This window comes from Protomyctophum bolini (genome assembly GCF_963924005.1).
Source record: "Protomyctophum bolini genome assembly, chromosome: 19".
Classification (NCBI taxonomy): domain Eukaryota; kingdom Metazoa; phylum Chordata; class Actinopteri; order Myctophiformes; family Myctophidae; genus Protomyctophum; species Protomyctophum bolini.
The window spans coordinates 16,146,285-16,161,113 of NC_137880.1; the positions used below are offsets into that span (position 1 = coordinate 16,146,285).

The window sequence follows — 14,829 nt, forward strand, 5'->3', positions numbered from 1 at the left end:
CTCTCCAGCCCTTCAATAAATGAATAATATATTTGCAGGTGAGTTGCCAAGTGTGTACACTCAATGCATGTAATTCACTTTATAAGACTTTTGAGTTTATTTTCCATGTGTCTATTTCAGAAATAGCTAGAATATTCACTCTAGAAGCCAACCCAAAAGGTTTCATAATTTCAGTCTGCTTGAGGTGTATTGCAGCTTTAAACAAAATAGCAGACAGTGGCACTGGTACATATCTGAACTCGTCTTATCCTCCTAGAGTGCGTGTCAACCACATAGCCGACACTGGCATGGCCCTTCTCAGCCTTTTCATACATTGCATAGAAGCATCATGGTTTTGTTATGCGTACACACCCATGGTAGCCTACTGTGCTCACAAATCAAAACAAACGCACGTACGTACACGCAGTCAAGTTGTCTACCAATGTTAACCATCTCAAACCTTCACTCTAACCTAACCTCCCACGGGGAAGCACACCTAAACATAACCTAAGAGTGTTTAATTATTTAATAATTTCGTTTTATGAAGGTTTACATTTTATACTGTGAATTAATTGCACTAGCAAAGTGTAACATGCAGTGAGGAAGGAACGTTTGTTCTACCCCATGGGTTCTCTGGTATGGGGTAAATTTGTCTCGAAAGTTTTTACAAATGTTCCATGATTTACAAATGTGTTTCCAAGATTTACAAATGTGTTTACAAGATTTGCAAATGTTTTTCTATGATTTGCAAATGTTTTTCCACGATTTACAAATGTATTTCGTATTTTTACCAAAAATATATAGATTTGTGTGTGCGTTTATCCTAAAATACTATTTGTAAATCCTCAATTCTGCGTGTGAATTGTAAATCTGCATTCGGCATTCCTTTTTCCTGTTGAATCATTTTGAGACAAACGTCACGCTTTTTTATGATAATTTTCACAAATGTATTGTCCTATCCACTAAAAAACCTGTAACTTGTAAGTTGGCATTTAAATACATTTTTACAAATATATGACAATTTGTAAACTCCAACTTTTCTCAAAGCATTGGGACTGAAACCAGCACAAGGTAAAAATGTCTCAAAAAGGTGATTGGCTGCCTCGTTGCTAGGCTGCCTCTAAGCCAATGGGAGACTTACCATAAATCCCATAGTCTGAAGTCTTCAGACTATGGGATTTATGGCAGTCCAAGTTCCAGTAGATGAGTTGGATGCTCATTCATTATTGAGATCCTTGGTCGTTCAGTTCCCCACTGTATTTCAAGTTGGACTGGTGTTGGAGGATGTTGTTGATACTCTCTCATGGTCTGAACTGCAGTGCGCACAATTGTGTTAACCCTCTAAGACTCGCATTAATTTCTACTTGCAAAAAATAGATTTCAACCTTACTACTACTTTGTACTACTAGGACTAAGACTAAAAAATATGTGAAAAATGTATAATAATTACATAATAATATAATAAATTAATAATTTACATTTGGGGGGTATCTTTCACAATAATGAATAAAACATGTTCTAGACATTCTAATGATCACAAAAAAACATATATTACAACTAGAACTGCACTCTGTCGAGTGCATACTTGCTTGTTGCACACTAGTAGTAAGCAGAGCGCGCAAGTACTTTCGACCGCTACAAACTTTTAAATCTCAGTAATGACTACTTGTGCCTGATACGGCAGTGGTGCCAGATTACCTCCCAACACTAAAACATATCGTCATTACGTCACCATCGAAAACCAATTACACTCTGGCATTGGGTCCTTTAATCCACATCTTTATTACGTCATCATTGGGAGCTAGTTATACATATACTACTGTATGTATATATGTAATGTGTAAATTGATTAGCGGTATACTGTGGTTACTTTGCGCCGTACACACCGTCCCAGCCGTCCCGCAATTTTGATGCGTATGCACCGTCCCAGCAAATTGTGCCTGATACGGCAGTGGTGCCAGATTACATACATCTGTATAACTATCTCTCAATGATGACGTAATAAAGATGTGGAGTAAAGGACCCAATGCCAGAGTGTAATTGGGTTTTCAATGGTGACGTAATGACGATATGTTTTAGTGTTGGGAGGATTAAAGGTAATGCTCCTATGTATACATGTATGTATTCTGGCACCACTGCCGTATCAGGCACAATTTGATGGGACGGTGCATACGCATCAAAATTGCGGGACGGCTGGGACAGTGGATACGAGTCCCGGGCGAAACTAGTACTTGCACGCTCTGCTTGCGCAAGTAATAATAATACTAATACTGTCCCAGCAGACCAGGCACAGATTTACAAATTACAAATTTCACATTACAACTACATATAGAGTATGTAGTTCATCAATGCATTTGGCCACAGACCCCGGGGCGGCCGGGCCCCACCTGAAAATATTTTGTGAAAGGGAGTGGGACCTCCGTTTCAAGATTTATAATAAAGTTAGTTTAAGGGGAAAAAATCCTCCAAATGGTCTAAATGTTTCTGAAAATAGCAGATCTGCAAGCTCACAACTTGTGGCATAGCAATAGTGAGCTTGTATATAGGGGGTTAAAGTGGTTGAACTGAAATCCTTTTGCTGTGGACTTGTTTCCAGATACTTATCATGATACTGACCGTGATGACATGATACTGACTGTGATGACACTGCCATGTCACTGACTGTGATACTGACATCATTGCGAATGCAGTGAGCACTTACTATGAGACCTAGCAGATCATGTCTGTCTGTCTGTCTGTCTGTCTGTCTGTCTGTCTGTCCGTGTGTCACGCTTTTGTGCCCATATATGGAGCTGCTTTGGGGACTCCTTATATGGTTATGGCTGAGTGTGATGGCGTGCTATAAATCTTTAAAAAAACCAAATATGTACGAGCTGCGTTCGCTTCCCGCGTTTGCGCGTCTTACTGGTAATATTATACTGACACTTATGACCTTATTGTAAAAGCCTGGCTCCTCTCACCAAATTTGTCCTATTATTTTTGCATTGTAGGAATTGCTTAGACATCAGGTCTCGGAAATTATGACAGGGTGTCACATTCTCTCCAGTAAGCACCCCTGGATGTAGTTCAGACCATGAGAGAGTATCAACAACATCCTCCAACACCAGTCCAACTTGAAATACAGTGGAGAACTGGACGACCAAGGATCTCAATAATGAATGAGCATCCAACTCATCTACTGGAACTTGGACTGCCATAAATCCCATAGTCTGAAGACTTCAGACTATGGGATTTATGGTAAGTCTCCCATTGGCTTAGAGGCAGCCTATAGCAAAGAGGCAGCCAATCACCTTTTTGAGACATTTTTACCTTGTGCTGGTTTCACTCCCGCTTTGGGGTCGTCCCTATGTTCCCTCAGCCCTATGTTCCCTCAGCCCTATGTTGTCCCATTCCAAAACAGACCCTATGTTCCCTCAGCCCTATGTTGTCCCATTCCAAAACAGACCCTATGTTCCCTCAGCCCTATGTTCCCTCAATCCGATAAGTGTAATAAATGTAATAGTGTAATAAGTATAATAGTGTATAGCAGGGCTGCCATGTCTCACCCTTTGAGCGTGACAGTCACGCAATTTAACCCTTTACCACGCACCACGCCACACATGCCATTTCACACGCATTATAAATAACAATTTTCTCCGCGGCTCCGCCGCGTAATAACGCGCGCTCATGTGTGCGTCCTCACAAACGGTAAAATAGCCGATCTGCATGAGATCTCATGCAGCATATGCAGTAGGAGGGTAAACAGTGGACCAAATCGCCATTTTTCATGGAAGACAATATAGACCCCACAAGTTACAACAAGTTAGGTGTTTGGCGTCTCTTGCGTGATATGAGGAAGTGAAGTGGAACGGTGCCAGTAGCCCGTGCGTGCACATTATAGGGACAAAGTCGCGTGTGTGTGTGTGTGTGTGTGTGTGTGTGTGTGTGCGTGTGCGTGAAGTGAAGGGGGGGGGGGGGGGGGGGGGGCGCATCGCGACTTGTTTCTGTTCAGAGAGAGAGCCCACAGATGTGTTTGAACTAAGAAAATGTAAAAATAAGGCATTTTCCCACATTCCAGTTTTCTGACTTTTTATTTCACAACATATTCCCCAATTTCCACTGAGATTATGGGGTGAATGCATGTGGCCACTGGCCAGACCCATCTTCTCTTTCTGTCATAGTGACATTGTCCTCCATCAGATCATATGTCCAAATCAGGTTATCCAATCTCCAGTAGCCTCTTCAGTTTTTTGAAGATTTTTTGAGTGGTGCAACCACTGACCACTCCCTTACGGAGCTATGTGTGTGGCTGGCTGGGTCTGAGCACTATGTGTGTGGCCTGCTGGCTGGCTGCGGGTCTGAGCATATAGATAGATAGATAGATAGATAGATAGATATCTTTTTCATTTCTACTTTAAGCATGAGGAGGCTGTCAGTGCAGGGAGAGCAGCTGGCATGGAGGTGAAGACATCAATGTTAAGGTTAAATATCAACGTTAAAACGGGACAAATCCACATTAAAATCCACATTTAAAAAATATTTTCGCCGCTGCTCTTCGGACGGCGTCGAACGCATTAAGACACTATAGAGTCTCACTCTTGACATTTTCTGAAATATGGCAGCCCTGGTGTATAGTGTAATACTAATACAGACAGCATTTTTTTACCAATGAAATTGGCTGACAGCTTGTCTCGTCTCGTCATAATAATAGGTTCATAATAATTACTAAAATTAATTAACTTATAATTATATCGGTCGGTCTCATGGTGGCGCTATAACAGCCCACTTTACGTTTTGGCTTATAACTCTTGAACCATATCTTGTGTACGGTTGCAAGTTGGTCATCCGTCAACTTTTTGCAAGATTCTATAACCTGGACGTGGCAGAGCTTGCTATGACTCACGTAGTCCTGGGTGTCGCCTCTAGACGAGGCAGGTCACGTACATAGACTTTTAGGTTGGGGTAACTTATGTGAGTTGACCCTGGTATACCTATAGGTATAGGGCATAGGGCATACCTTGGAGCATTTAGGTGGACCAGGACTGTCAGCTCAGTTAGCCCTTGGAGCATATAAGGGCAAGAGGGCACGTACTGTGTCATGGCGCAAAAGGCCCATTCATAGTCGAATGAAACTGTGTGCCTGTGGCACCCAGGGGTCCCTGGAAGGGCCTCTGCTGTGTTTATATGCTGGTAGAATCTAAAGCAGCAGCATCAAATATTTGCAAGAAAAACTAAATAGGTCAAAATGGGCAGATTGTTTTACAGCCCAAAACACGCCTTCATTGAGTTGAGTGACAGCTGACATGACAAGCCTCTGTTACGGCACTCCTTATATTAGGACCCCAGAGAACCAATGGGGTAGAACACTCCTTATATTAGGACCCCAGAGAACCAATGGGGTAGAAGACTCCTTATATTAGGACCCCAGAGAACCAATGGGGTAGAACACTCCTTATATTAGGACCCCAGAGAACCAATGGGGTAGAACACTCCTTATATTAGGACCCCAGAGAACCAATGGGGTAGAAGACTCCTTATATTAGGACCCCAGAGAACCAATGGGGTAGAACAAACGTTCCGTCCTCACTGCATGTTACACTTTGCTAGTGCAATTAATTCACAGTATAAAATGTAAACCTTCATAAAACGAAATAATTAAATAATTAAACAGACTCTTAGGTTAGGTTTAGGTGTGCTTCCCCGTGGGAGGTTAGGGTGTGGGTTTGAGATGGTTAACATCGGTAGACTGTAAACAACTTGACTGCGTGTACTGTACGTGCGTTTGATTAGTTCTCTTGGCACAGTACCATGGGTGTGTACGCATAACAAAACCATGATGTATCTATGCAACGATTGGTATGAAGTGTCGGCTATGTGGTTGACACGCACTGTGAGAAGATGAGTTCAGATATGTACCAGTGCCACTGTCTGCTATTTTGTTTAAAGCTGCATTACACCTCAAGCAGACTGAAATTATGAACCCTTTTGGGTGTTATTTTGTCCATAAAGTGATGCTATTCTTGTGTGATCCTCAAAACAGGATTTGATATATTCAGACTAAAATTATTAATATTGCCACCACCACCAATAACCATGATAATACAGCAGCTATCTGCACCTGGGGAAATCACTTTGCCAGCTTGTGAATGTGATGGACATTTCCATTTTTGCCACGGACATGCAAAACAAGTGATCAATGATATTACCAGAACACAAATGTATAGCCTATAGTACTAATTGACTCTTGACGTGTCATAGTGTCTACTCTATTCTACTGCGCTACACATTTTAAAATAAGTCATTGATCAAAACTTATTTTTGGGGAAAAGCCGATCTACAAGCTCACAACACATTACGGCATGTTGTGACCTTGTAGATCAGCAATTGTCCTTTCTTCTTAGCCTATAATGACATGCCCAAATTTGGGATTTCAGGGTAAAAATAGCTATATAGTCACCCAACTTACCCAGAAAGACTGGGAAGTTATCCACTGTATACTGGCAGGTGGCCGTCCAGACAGGCATTATATGTGGCATAATGCATGGTCCAAGTATATTCCATGTTTGGGATTTCAATAAATGGGTCTTCCGTCTTATACAGTAAGTAGGCTACAGTTGCAGTCCGAGAAAGGGACACTTAGCTGCAAAGCTGAATGGGTGAGCAGTATACTTAATATTAGGTTATTGCAGATGGCCTTTCAGAGGACAGTGTTACTTGGGGACATGAGGAGACAGGATGTTCTACAAGCTAAACTAGTTTTGTGTTTGTCAACGTAGCTTAAATAGTTGGTGTCAGTTCATTAAGGTGTGTACTCTAGGTTGATGAGACAACTATGCAATGGAAACATACCTGAGATTCAAAACAGATAATTAAGTACTGTTTAAGGAATGTTTCACTGTTCACTGTTTCACTGTGTTGTTGTGGAGCATTTGCTATAACAAAGTAGATAGACTAGACCCCATGCAGTAGTGTCATTGATGTAACTTGGTATCTGTAATGTGTTCTGTTGATGCAGGGTGAACTACTGTATGGGTAGCATTATAGTATAATCGATGCCTTACAGCCCCCGCACCCCCCCCCCCCCTGTCTGTTTTGGAATGAGGGAACATAGGGCTGAGGGAACATGCGTATAGGGCTGAGGGAACATATAGGGCTGAGGGAACATATAGGGCTGAGGGAACATAGGCCTGAGGGAACATAGGGCTGATGGAACTTGGGTACGGTCCCAATGCTTTGAGAAAATCCACAAGTGGCTGGAGTCACAAATGCTTTGAGAAAATCCACAAGTGGCTGGAGTCACAAATGCTTTGAGAAAATCCACAAGTGGCTGGAGTCACAAATGCATTGAGAAAATCCACAAATCATCAACTCTGACACACAGAGTACAAATGATATTTTATGATAAATGCGCCTGCAAATATAAATTATTTTTTACAAATTGTCATATATTTGTAAAAATGTATTTAAATGCCAACTTACAAGTTACACGTTTTTTTGTGGATAGGACAATACATTTGTGAAAATTATCATAAAAAAGCGTGACGTTTGTCTCAAAATGATTCAACAGGAAAAAGGAATGCCAAATGCAGATTTACAATTCACACGCAGAATTGAGGATTTACAAATGGTATTTTAGGATAAACGCACACACAAATCTATATATTTTTTGTAAAAATACGAAATACATTTGTAAATCATGGAAAAACATTTGCAAATCATAGAAAAACATTTGCAAATCTTGTAAACACATTTGTAAATCTTGGAAACACATTTGTAAATCATGGAACATTTGTAAAAACTTTCGAGACAAATTACTCCCCATATTAGGTTAGATCAGTTATAGTGTGTGTGCGTGAGTGTGTGTGTGCATGAATTGCATTATGCACCCTCTTTGAATATGCCACTCACTTTGAATAAAGATTTTAATAACGTACGTTTGCAAGACTGGAATCTGCTCCTGTAAAGACGGCTACTTCTCAAACACACTCTACTCAAACAAGAGCTGCCGAGGTGAGAACTTTTTTACTTTATTTCAAGGACCCTCACAACTCTAAAAGTCTACAAATGGAAACAAAATGGACCCGGAAGGATCCCTGGTCCATTTGTTTCCATTGCACACTTTGAGACTAACAGAACGGCAAGGGCGCGCACGCGCACACACACACACACAGAGAGAGACAGAGAGGTAAAGAGACTCAGACAAGGTCAAGTGCTCCAGACATTTCTCCAGGCGGACCTTTGACCCTTGGTTCATATATCTCTTTAATGTATTCTTTTGCAAAGGGGTCGTTTCCCTGGAAACAAGTGGAACAATTGCAATACTGATCATTAGTGGGCTGGATTGGCTCTGACCTAGAAGAGCGGTTATAGGGAGCTTCTAAAGAAGAAGTCATTTACAGTAGCTGCACACACACATGCAGGCAATACTGTTGTTTTGTTTTTGTTTTTGTTTTTTAAACAGAACGTACTTCTATGCACTATTTGGTAACAGTCATGGTTACTCGTACAGCACAGAGCACATAATAAGTTCTCATTATTCTTCTGTTCCTGTTGTGTGTAGCGAGGCATATACTTTTCCATCTATTGCCTCTGTTCCTACAATACTAACAATAGTTGGAATCTATTTGCACAATTGTTTTGTTTCAGTATGTCATGATGCTTCCCCATCTGTTTTTTGCAGCTTGTCCTAGCGGTCAGCAGGCAGTGGAAGGCACGTGCCAACCGTGAGTACACCACAAATATTATCTATTTTCTGGAGACTTTCCATGTCAAGCTGATTCTTGTGGCACTTAGAACTACACACCAGGCCCGGATCACTGGCATGGCGGTCCGGGCACCTGGGCACCTGTAGCCTGGCAGTGTGTCCGGGGTTCGAGTCCCGAACCCGGCGGCCTTTGCTGCATGTCACTCCCCATCTCTCCCAATGTTCTGTCTTAAATAAATGAGCCTTGACAAAGTGTTCAATGAGACCCGTACACTCGGCCTATGCCCTAGGTACCAGGGTCAACTCACATAAGTTACCCGAACCTAAAGGTCTATGTACGTGACATGCCTCGTCTAGAGGTTATAGAATCTTGCCATACCTTGCTCTACGCAGGGTATGGCAGTATCCTGTGTCCTCAGGCCTTCAGGAGGCTGCAACCCTGTACTGGCATAAGCCAGTTGGATGGCCTCCACAATCCACCGGGAAAGCCATACTTTAGTAATAGGGTTTCCTTTGGCTCCGGCACCCCATATCACAAATACCCATACCCTTGCTGAAGGGAGATGTCTTGGTCATGTACAGTCTCAATATTTTATATCAATGGTAGTTTGTCAGGTGTGTGCTGTGAACAACAAGTGTGACTCAGCCTTTTTACACATTATGAAATTTAACCAGACAAGGAAGGTACAAAGATATATATACAAGGAACAAGGAACACAAAATTATACTCTGGGAAATGCTCAGATTAAAAACCTACATTGGAAACAATGAAGTTCCTTTAAGGACAGTTCCGTGAGTGCTGGTTTCTCTTGTTTAACAGGTTCTTGCAGACCATGCACCCGATAAAATGCTCAGAGACATTTAGATGAATTGCAGCCGTGCCTGCTTCCTTGATTTAGATGCGTGGCGACAACGATATGGTTCAAGAGTTATAAGCCAAAACGTAAAGTGGGCTGTTATAGTGCCACCATGAGGCCGACCGATAATTATAAGTTAATTAATTGTAGTAATTATTATGTACCTGACTGGCACAGTGATGAAGAACCGGGTCACCAAAGCAATGGAGAAGCTACCAAGTGACTGACTAGCTTGTCCCCCCTCCGCTCCTCCCCTCCATGGTAGAAATTTATATTTTGGGTCTTGAGCTAAAACATTTTTGGGAAACACTGATTTAGAGTAGGCCTATCGTGTGTTTCTAATTGAAAAGGTTAACAGCTAAAGTTACTCAACAGCTGCCATTTTTCAATTCTCACCAAAACGTGCTCCAGTGACATGCAAACTACAGTCCCAATCACTCGTCTTCAACCACCTCATGTTTGTCTACATGAAGTTGTTTGAAAAAACTGAATAGAAACAAATATTTACATGCACAGTCATCCCATGGAACCATGCATGCAAATATTAATTTGTGGGAATTGCCTAGAAGTCAGGCCAACTCATTTTAAAGAATATAAAAAGTTGTTTTCACTGCAGGGCGTAAATGGTGCATTTACAGAGATTGTGCATTACATTCACACACCGTTGACGGCGGAAACCATGCAAGGTACCAACCTGCACATCGGGAGCAATTACACTACATTACGACACTAAAGGTCATTACACACTGGCGAATTGGCGACGCGATGCGAATAAGCCATCTGAAAATGCGAAATATTTGCCCGGCGAATTTATTCGCGTTTGCCTATACAGTGTACACATCTATGCGACGTGTATTGTGCGATTATAGCTCCTCTCCTCTCCTCCCCATCCCGCTTTGTATGGTATCCTTTCTTTAATACCCCCGTATCCAGTACTTAACAGATGGAGGGGTCCAATTGGTACCGGCCGCGCCGTGCATGTGGGCATATATTCCAGTTATAAAGTATTTATTTTCGGGTCAAAAACGGGTCTGCACAGCAGAAATAGCCTAGTGCAAATCTTACCTTTTTGATGAGCCTGTTCACTGGTCATTTTAACTTTTTTCAATATTGGCATATTGAAAAAGGAAAAAACAACCGCACACTGTCTTCAAATGCAGTGACATTTATTAGGGAAATGGCAACGTTTCGGCCTATGCGGCCTTCATCAGGCTATCTTTATGAACACAAATGAGAAAGCATCCTTTTTGTAGGCTGTCTGGCCTAAAGGTAAGCCTATCAGAACAAACGAATTGACATGACATCACTCAACTTAAGGTGACAGGTACTCATGTGGTTAAATGAGAACAAAAAAGTAATATAAAGAGCTCAATACACCCATGCAAAGTAATAAGAAAAAAATCAGGGAACAGTTTACAAGAGGTTAAAACCAGGTTTTAACCTCTTGTAAACTGTTCCCTTTTCTCTTTCACAGGGACAGTTTTTCATGAAGTTTCAACCTGCAATATGTTTGCTTGATCATGATGTTTGTATACTATATTTAACAGTATTACCATTTGTATACTGTCATGATTAATTTGGATTATAATGATTTTTTCTTATTACTTTGCATGGGTGTATTGAGCTCTTTATATGACTTTTTGTTCTCATTTAACCACATGAGTACCTGTCACCTTAAGTTGAGTGATGTCATGTAATTTCGTTTGTTCTGATAGGCTTACCTTTAGGCCAGACAGCCTACAAAAAGGATGCTTTCTCATTTGTGTTCATAAAGATAGCCTGATGAAAGCTGCATAGGCCGAAACGTTGCCATTTCCCTAATAAATGTCACTGCATTTGAAGACAGTGTGCGGTTGTTTTTTCCTTTTTCAATTTTGGGACACCGTACCCTCTCCTACGCACCTGTCGTTTGTAGGTGTGCAAAAGCTTTGCTTAATATTGGCATATTGCCTATGGTAAATACCATAATAACATCAACACATCAATTTAACTTGAACAACTCCTCCTCCTCTCCTCTCCTCCTCCACTCCACTCCTCTTCTCCTGCGTTATGTCATTATTGGTATCCTTTCTTTCATACCCTAAAGAGAAGGCACTCATGTGCCGAAACGTTGGTCTTTAATAGAAGTGTTCTGTATCGTGATTCGTGACTACGAGCTGTGCAACCGATCCTTCCTTTACAAGTTTGTCTCCCGTCCCGTGGAACAGAAAGAGCAGACTGTGTACTGCTTTCGGTAGCTGGAGGCTTGTATTACAGTGCACTTTTCATTTACACAGGAATTGCAGCATAAAACAAATTACAAAGGTGAGATAGAGTGTTATTTTAAACAATGTTGAAAAAAAATACATGATAGAATGTAATCATTTATGGATGTGATATATATTTTGTTTACTGTGTATTGTTAAGTAGTCTACTGCAGATTACAGTAGCCTACATCCTAACTTTGACTAAGGGTTAGGTTGTTATGAGGGGGAAAGAAAATATTTGCTTTTTATTAAGAGTGTTATCACACACACACACACACACACACACACACACACACACACACACACACACACACACACACACACACACAACATGCACGCTCTTAAGCTTTCATTTTTGAATTTATCAAGCTTATCTTAATAAACCCATTGTGAAACAAACTGCTGTCAACTAACTTGTTTATTTTGCTCAACAGGAGAAAGATGCCATTTTTAAACAAGCCTTCACATCTTCAGATGATAATGGCTTTAGGATTGGGGTGCACAACAATAGCATTTTTCATTTACTTTGAGGAGAAATCTCATGCATGCACTTCTGAAATGCATGAAATCAGTGACATTCTGCCATTGGAGGTCCACACCAAGCCGATTGTCATTGTGTGGACTCCGCCATACGGTGTAAAGTTTGATTTCAGGGACTGTATGACCTACTTTAACATAGATAGCTGTGAGTTGACATATGACAAATCTCTATACAATAAAGCAGATGCCATCATTATCTTTCATAAGCACATTCAATGGAACTTGGAAAACCTTCCAAAAGCACGGCCCCATTTCCAAAAATGGATTTGGCATAATAATGAGTCACCGACTCATACAGTAAAAATACCAGGTCTGAAAAATCAGTTCAATCTGACACTGAGCTACAGACGAGATGCTGACATCACAGATAGGTATGAGCTAACAAAGAAAACCGTGACAGATGATTTTGTTTTTCCAAAGAAAGACAAGGTGGTCTGTTGGATTGTGTCCAACGGGGTTTCAGCCGGGGTAGGTGCCAGGGTACAATACTTTAAAGAATTCAGTAAGTACATCAATGTCCACATCTTTGGTGAGGCTTACTCAAGACGGCTGAGCTGGGAGGAATATTACCCAACCATCGCTAGTTGCAAGTTTTACCTTGCATTTGAAAACTCCATTCACAGAGATTACATCACAGAAAAGGTGAACGGACCTTTGGCAGTGGGAACGGTGCCAGTCGTTCTGGGCCCACCAAGAGAGAATTACGAAGAGTTCTTCCCACCCGACTCTTTCATTCATATCAATGACTTCCCAGATGCCAGAACACTGGCAGAGTTTTTGATTCAGCTGGACAAGGATGATACAAAGTACATGCAGTACTTCAACTGGAGAAAGTTCCTCAAAGCTACACCTCATCTTCTCTCATTGCAGAACGAGTTCACTCAACCCATTTGTCTAGCCTGTGATCACATTTCACGGGACAATGGCTACAGTATTGTACATAATCTCAATGACTGGATCTTTTCAAACTGACTGGTGATGATGATGAATATTACAGGTCCTGTGATATTTGTGTGTGTTAAAGTTAAAGCTCTGTATTTTGAGATTATAGTGTGTTGTCAGTAACAGTGATATCCTGTCTCTCCAGCCCTTCAATAAATGTATAATATATTTGCAGGTGAGTTGCCAAGTGTGTACACTCAATGCATGTAATTCACTTTATAAGACTTTTGGGTTTATTTTCCATGTGTCTATTTCAGAAATAGCTAGAATATTCACTCTAGAAGCCAACCCAAAAGGTTCATAATTTCAGTCTGCTTGAGGTGTATTGCAGCTTTAAACAAAATAGCAGACAGTGGCACTGGTACATATCTGAACTCGTCTTATCCTCCTAGAGTGCGTGTCAACCACATAGCCGACACTGGCATGGCCCTTCTCAGCTTCAATTATGTTTTTCATACCAATCATTGCATAGAAGCATCATGGTTTTGTTATACGTAGGGTACACACCCATGGTAGCCTACTGTGCTCACAAATCAAAACAAACGCACGTACGTGTTGTGATATACAACAGTTGTGTACTGAGAATTGGTACTGGTACGTGAATAGGCAATGTACTTATATGTATGCACTGTCTGAACTGTAACATACTTTAGAGCTGTGTTAGAGCACGCTGAAGGCCGCGTGCTGCAGGCAGTGATTTGTGATGTCTAGTCTGTGACGTCGTTAGGACACGAAGTATCCAAGCTATATATGCTGCTGTATGTGTAATAAACCTTGTGAACGTTTTAATGTGACCATGTCTCCGTGTCATGTTGATATCTTCTCCCGGGCTAGCCTGTCTGTCTGTCCGCCGCCGAACCATGGAAATGTCAACCGGGTCGTCACACATCAGAACCAGACGAGGGTCCAATACGTAGAACATTGAATCGTAACAGTACGTACACGAAGTCAAGTTGTCTACCAATGTTAACCATCTCAAACCCTCACTCTAACCCAGGGGTGCCCACACTTTTTTTTACTTTAGAGCTACTTGCTAAATGACCAGCAGAACAAGATCTACCCACCAAAAATTATATTATCCCATTGCTGAAAATAGTTTAAAATCTACCTGTGGGGGCTTTGGAGTGTGTGTGTGTGTGTGTGTGTGTGTGTGTGTGTGTGTGTGTGTGTGTGTGTGTGTGCACCTTAGACAGGCCCGAGTGCATGTCAAATATGAACACAAAAATTGGTGTCCCCAAGTTTTTATGCTTAGGGTTAGGTTTAACATTAGACATCTATCCATTAGGTTAGATCAGTTATAGTGTGTGTGCGTGAGTGTGTGTGTGCATGAATTGCATTATGCACCCTCTTTGAATATGCCACTCACTTTGAATAAAGATTTTAATAACGTTCGTTTGCAAGACTGGAATGCTGTGTTATTCTGAATGCAGACAACACAACACCCATGTAATGGAATATTAATATTTGCATAGTTTCACTTCATGTGTCCTTAATTTCCTTCAATGCCGCTTTCTTGTTCTTCCATTTTGGATGACTGATGAATGTTGGTTTTTGCCGAATGTTCCCCTATTTTTAAGACTGT

The 14,829-nt window shown here is 41.2% G+C and overlaps 1 protein-coding gene across 1 annotated transcript; it reads left to right on the forward strand.

Moving 5' to 3' along the window:
• Positions 1-12,323: 12,323 nt before the first annotated feature.
• On the forward strand, positions 12,324-13,277 carry LOC308334577 (4-galactosyl-N-acetylglucosaminide 3-alpha-L-fucosyltransferase 9-like; the record flags this gene model as incomplete). Its single annotated transcript, XM_080791377.1, has 1 exon — positions 12,324-13,277. The coding sequence occupies one exon, from the start codon at positions 12,324-12,326 to the stop codon at positions 13,275-13,277; it is 954 nt and encodes a 317-aa protein (XP_080647503.1).
• Positions 13,278-14,829: the final 1,552 nt, after the last annotated feature.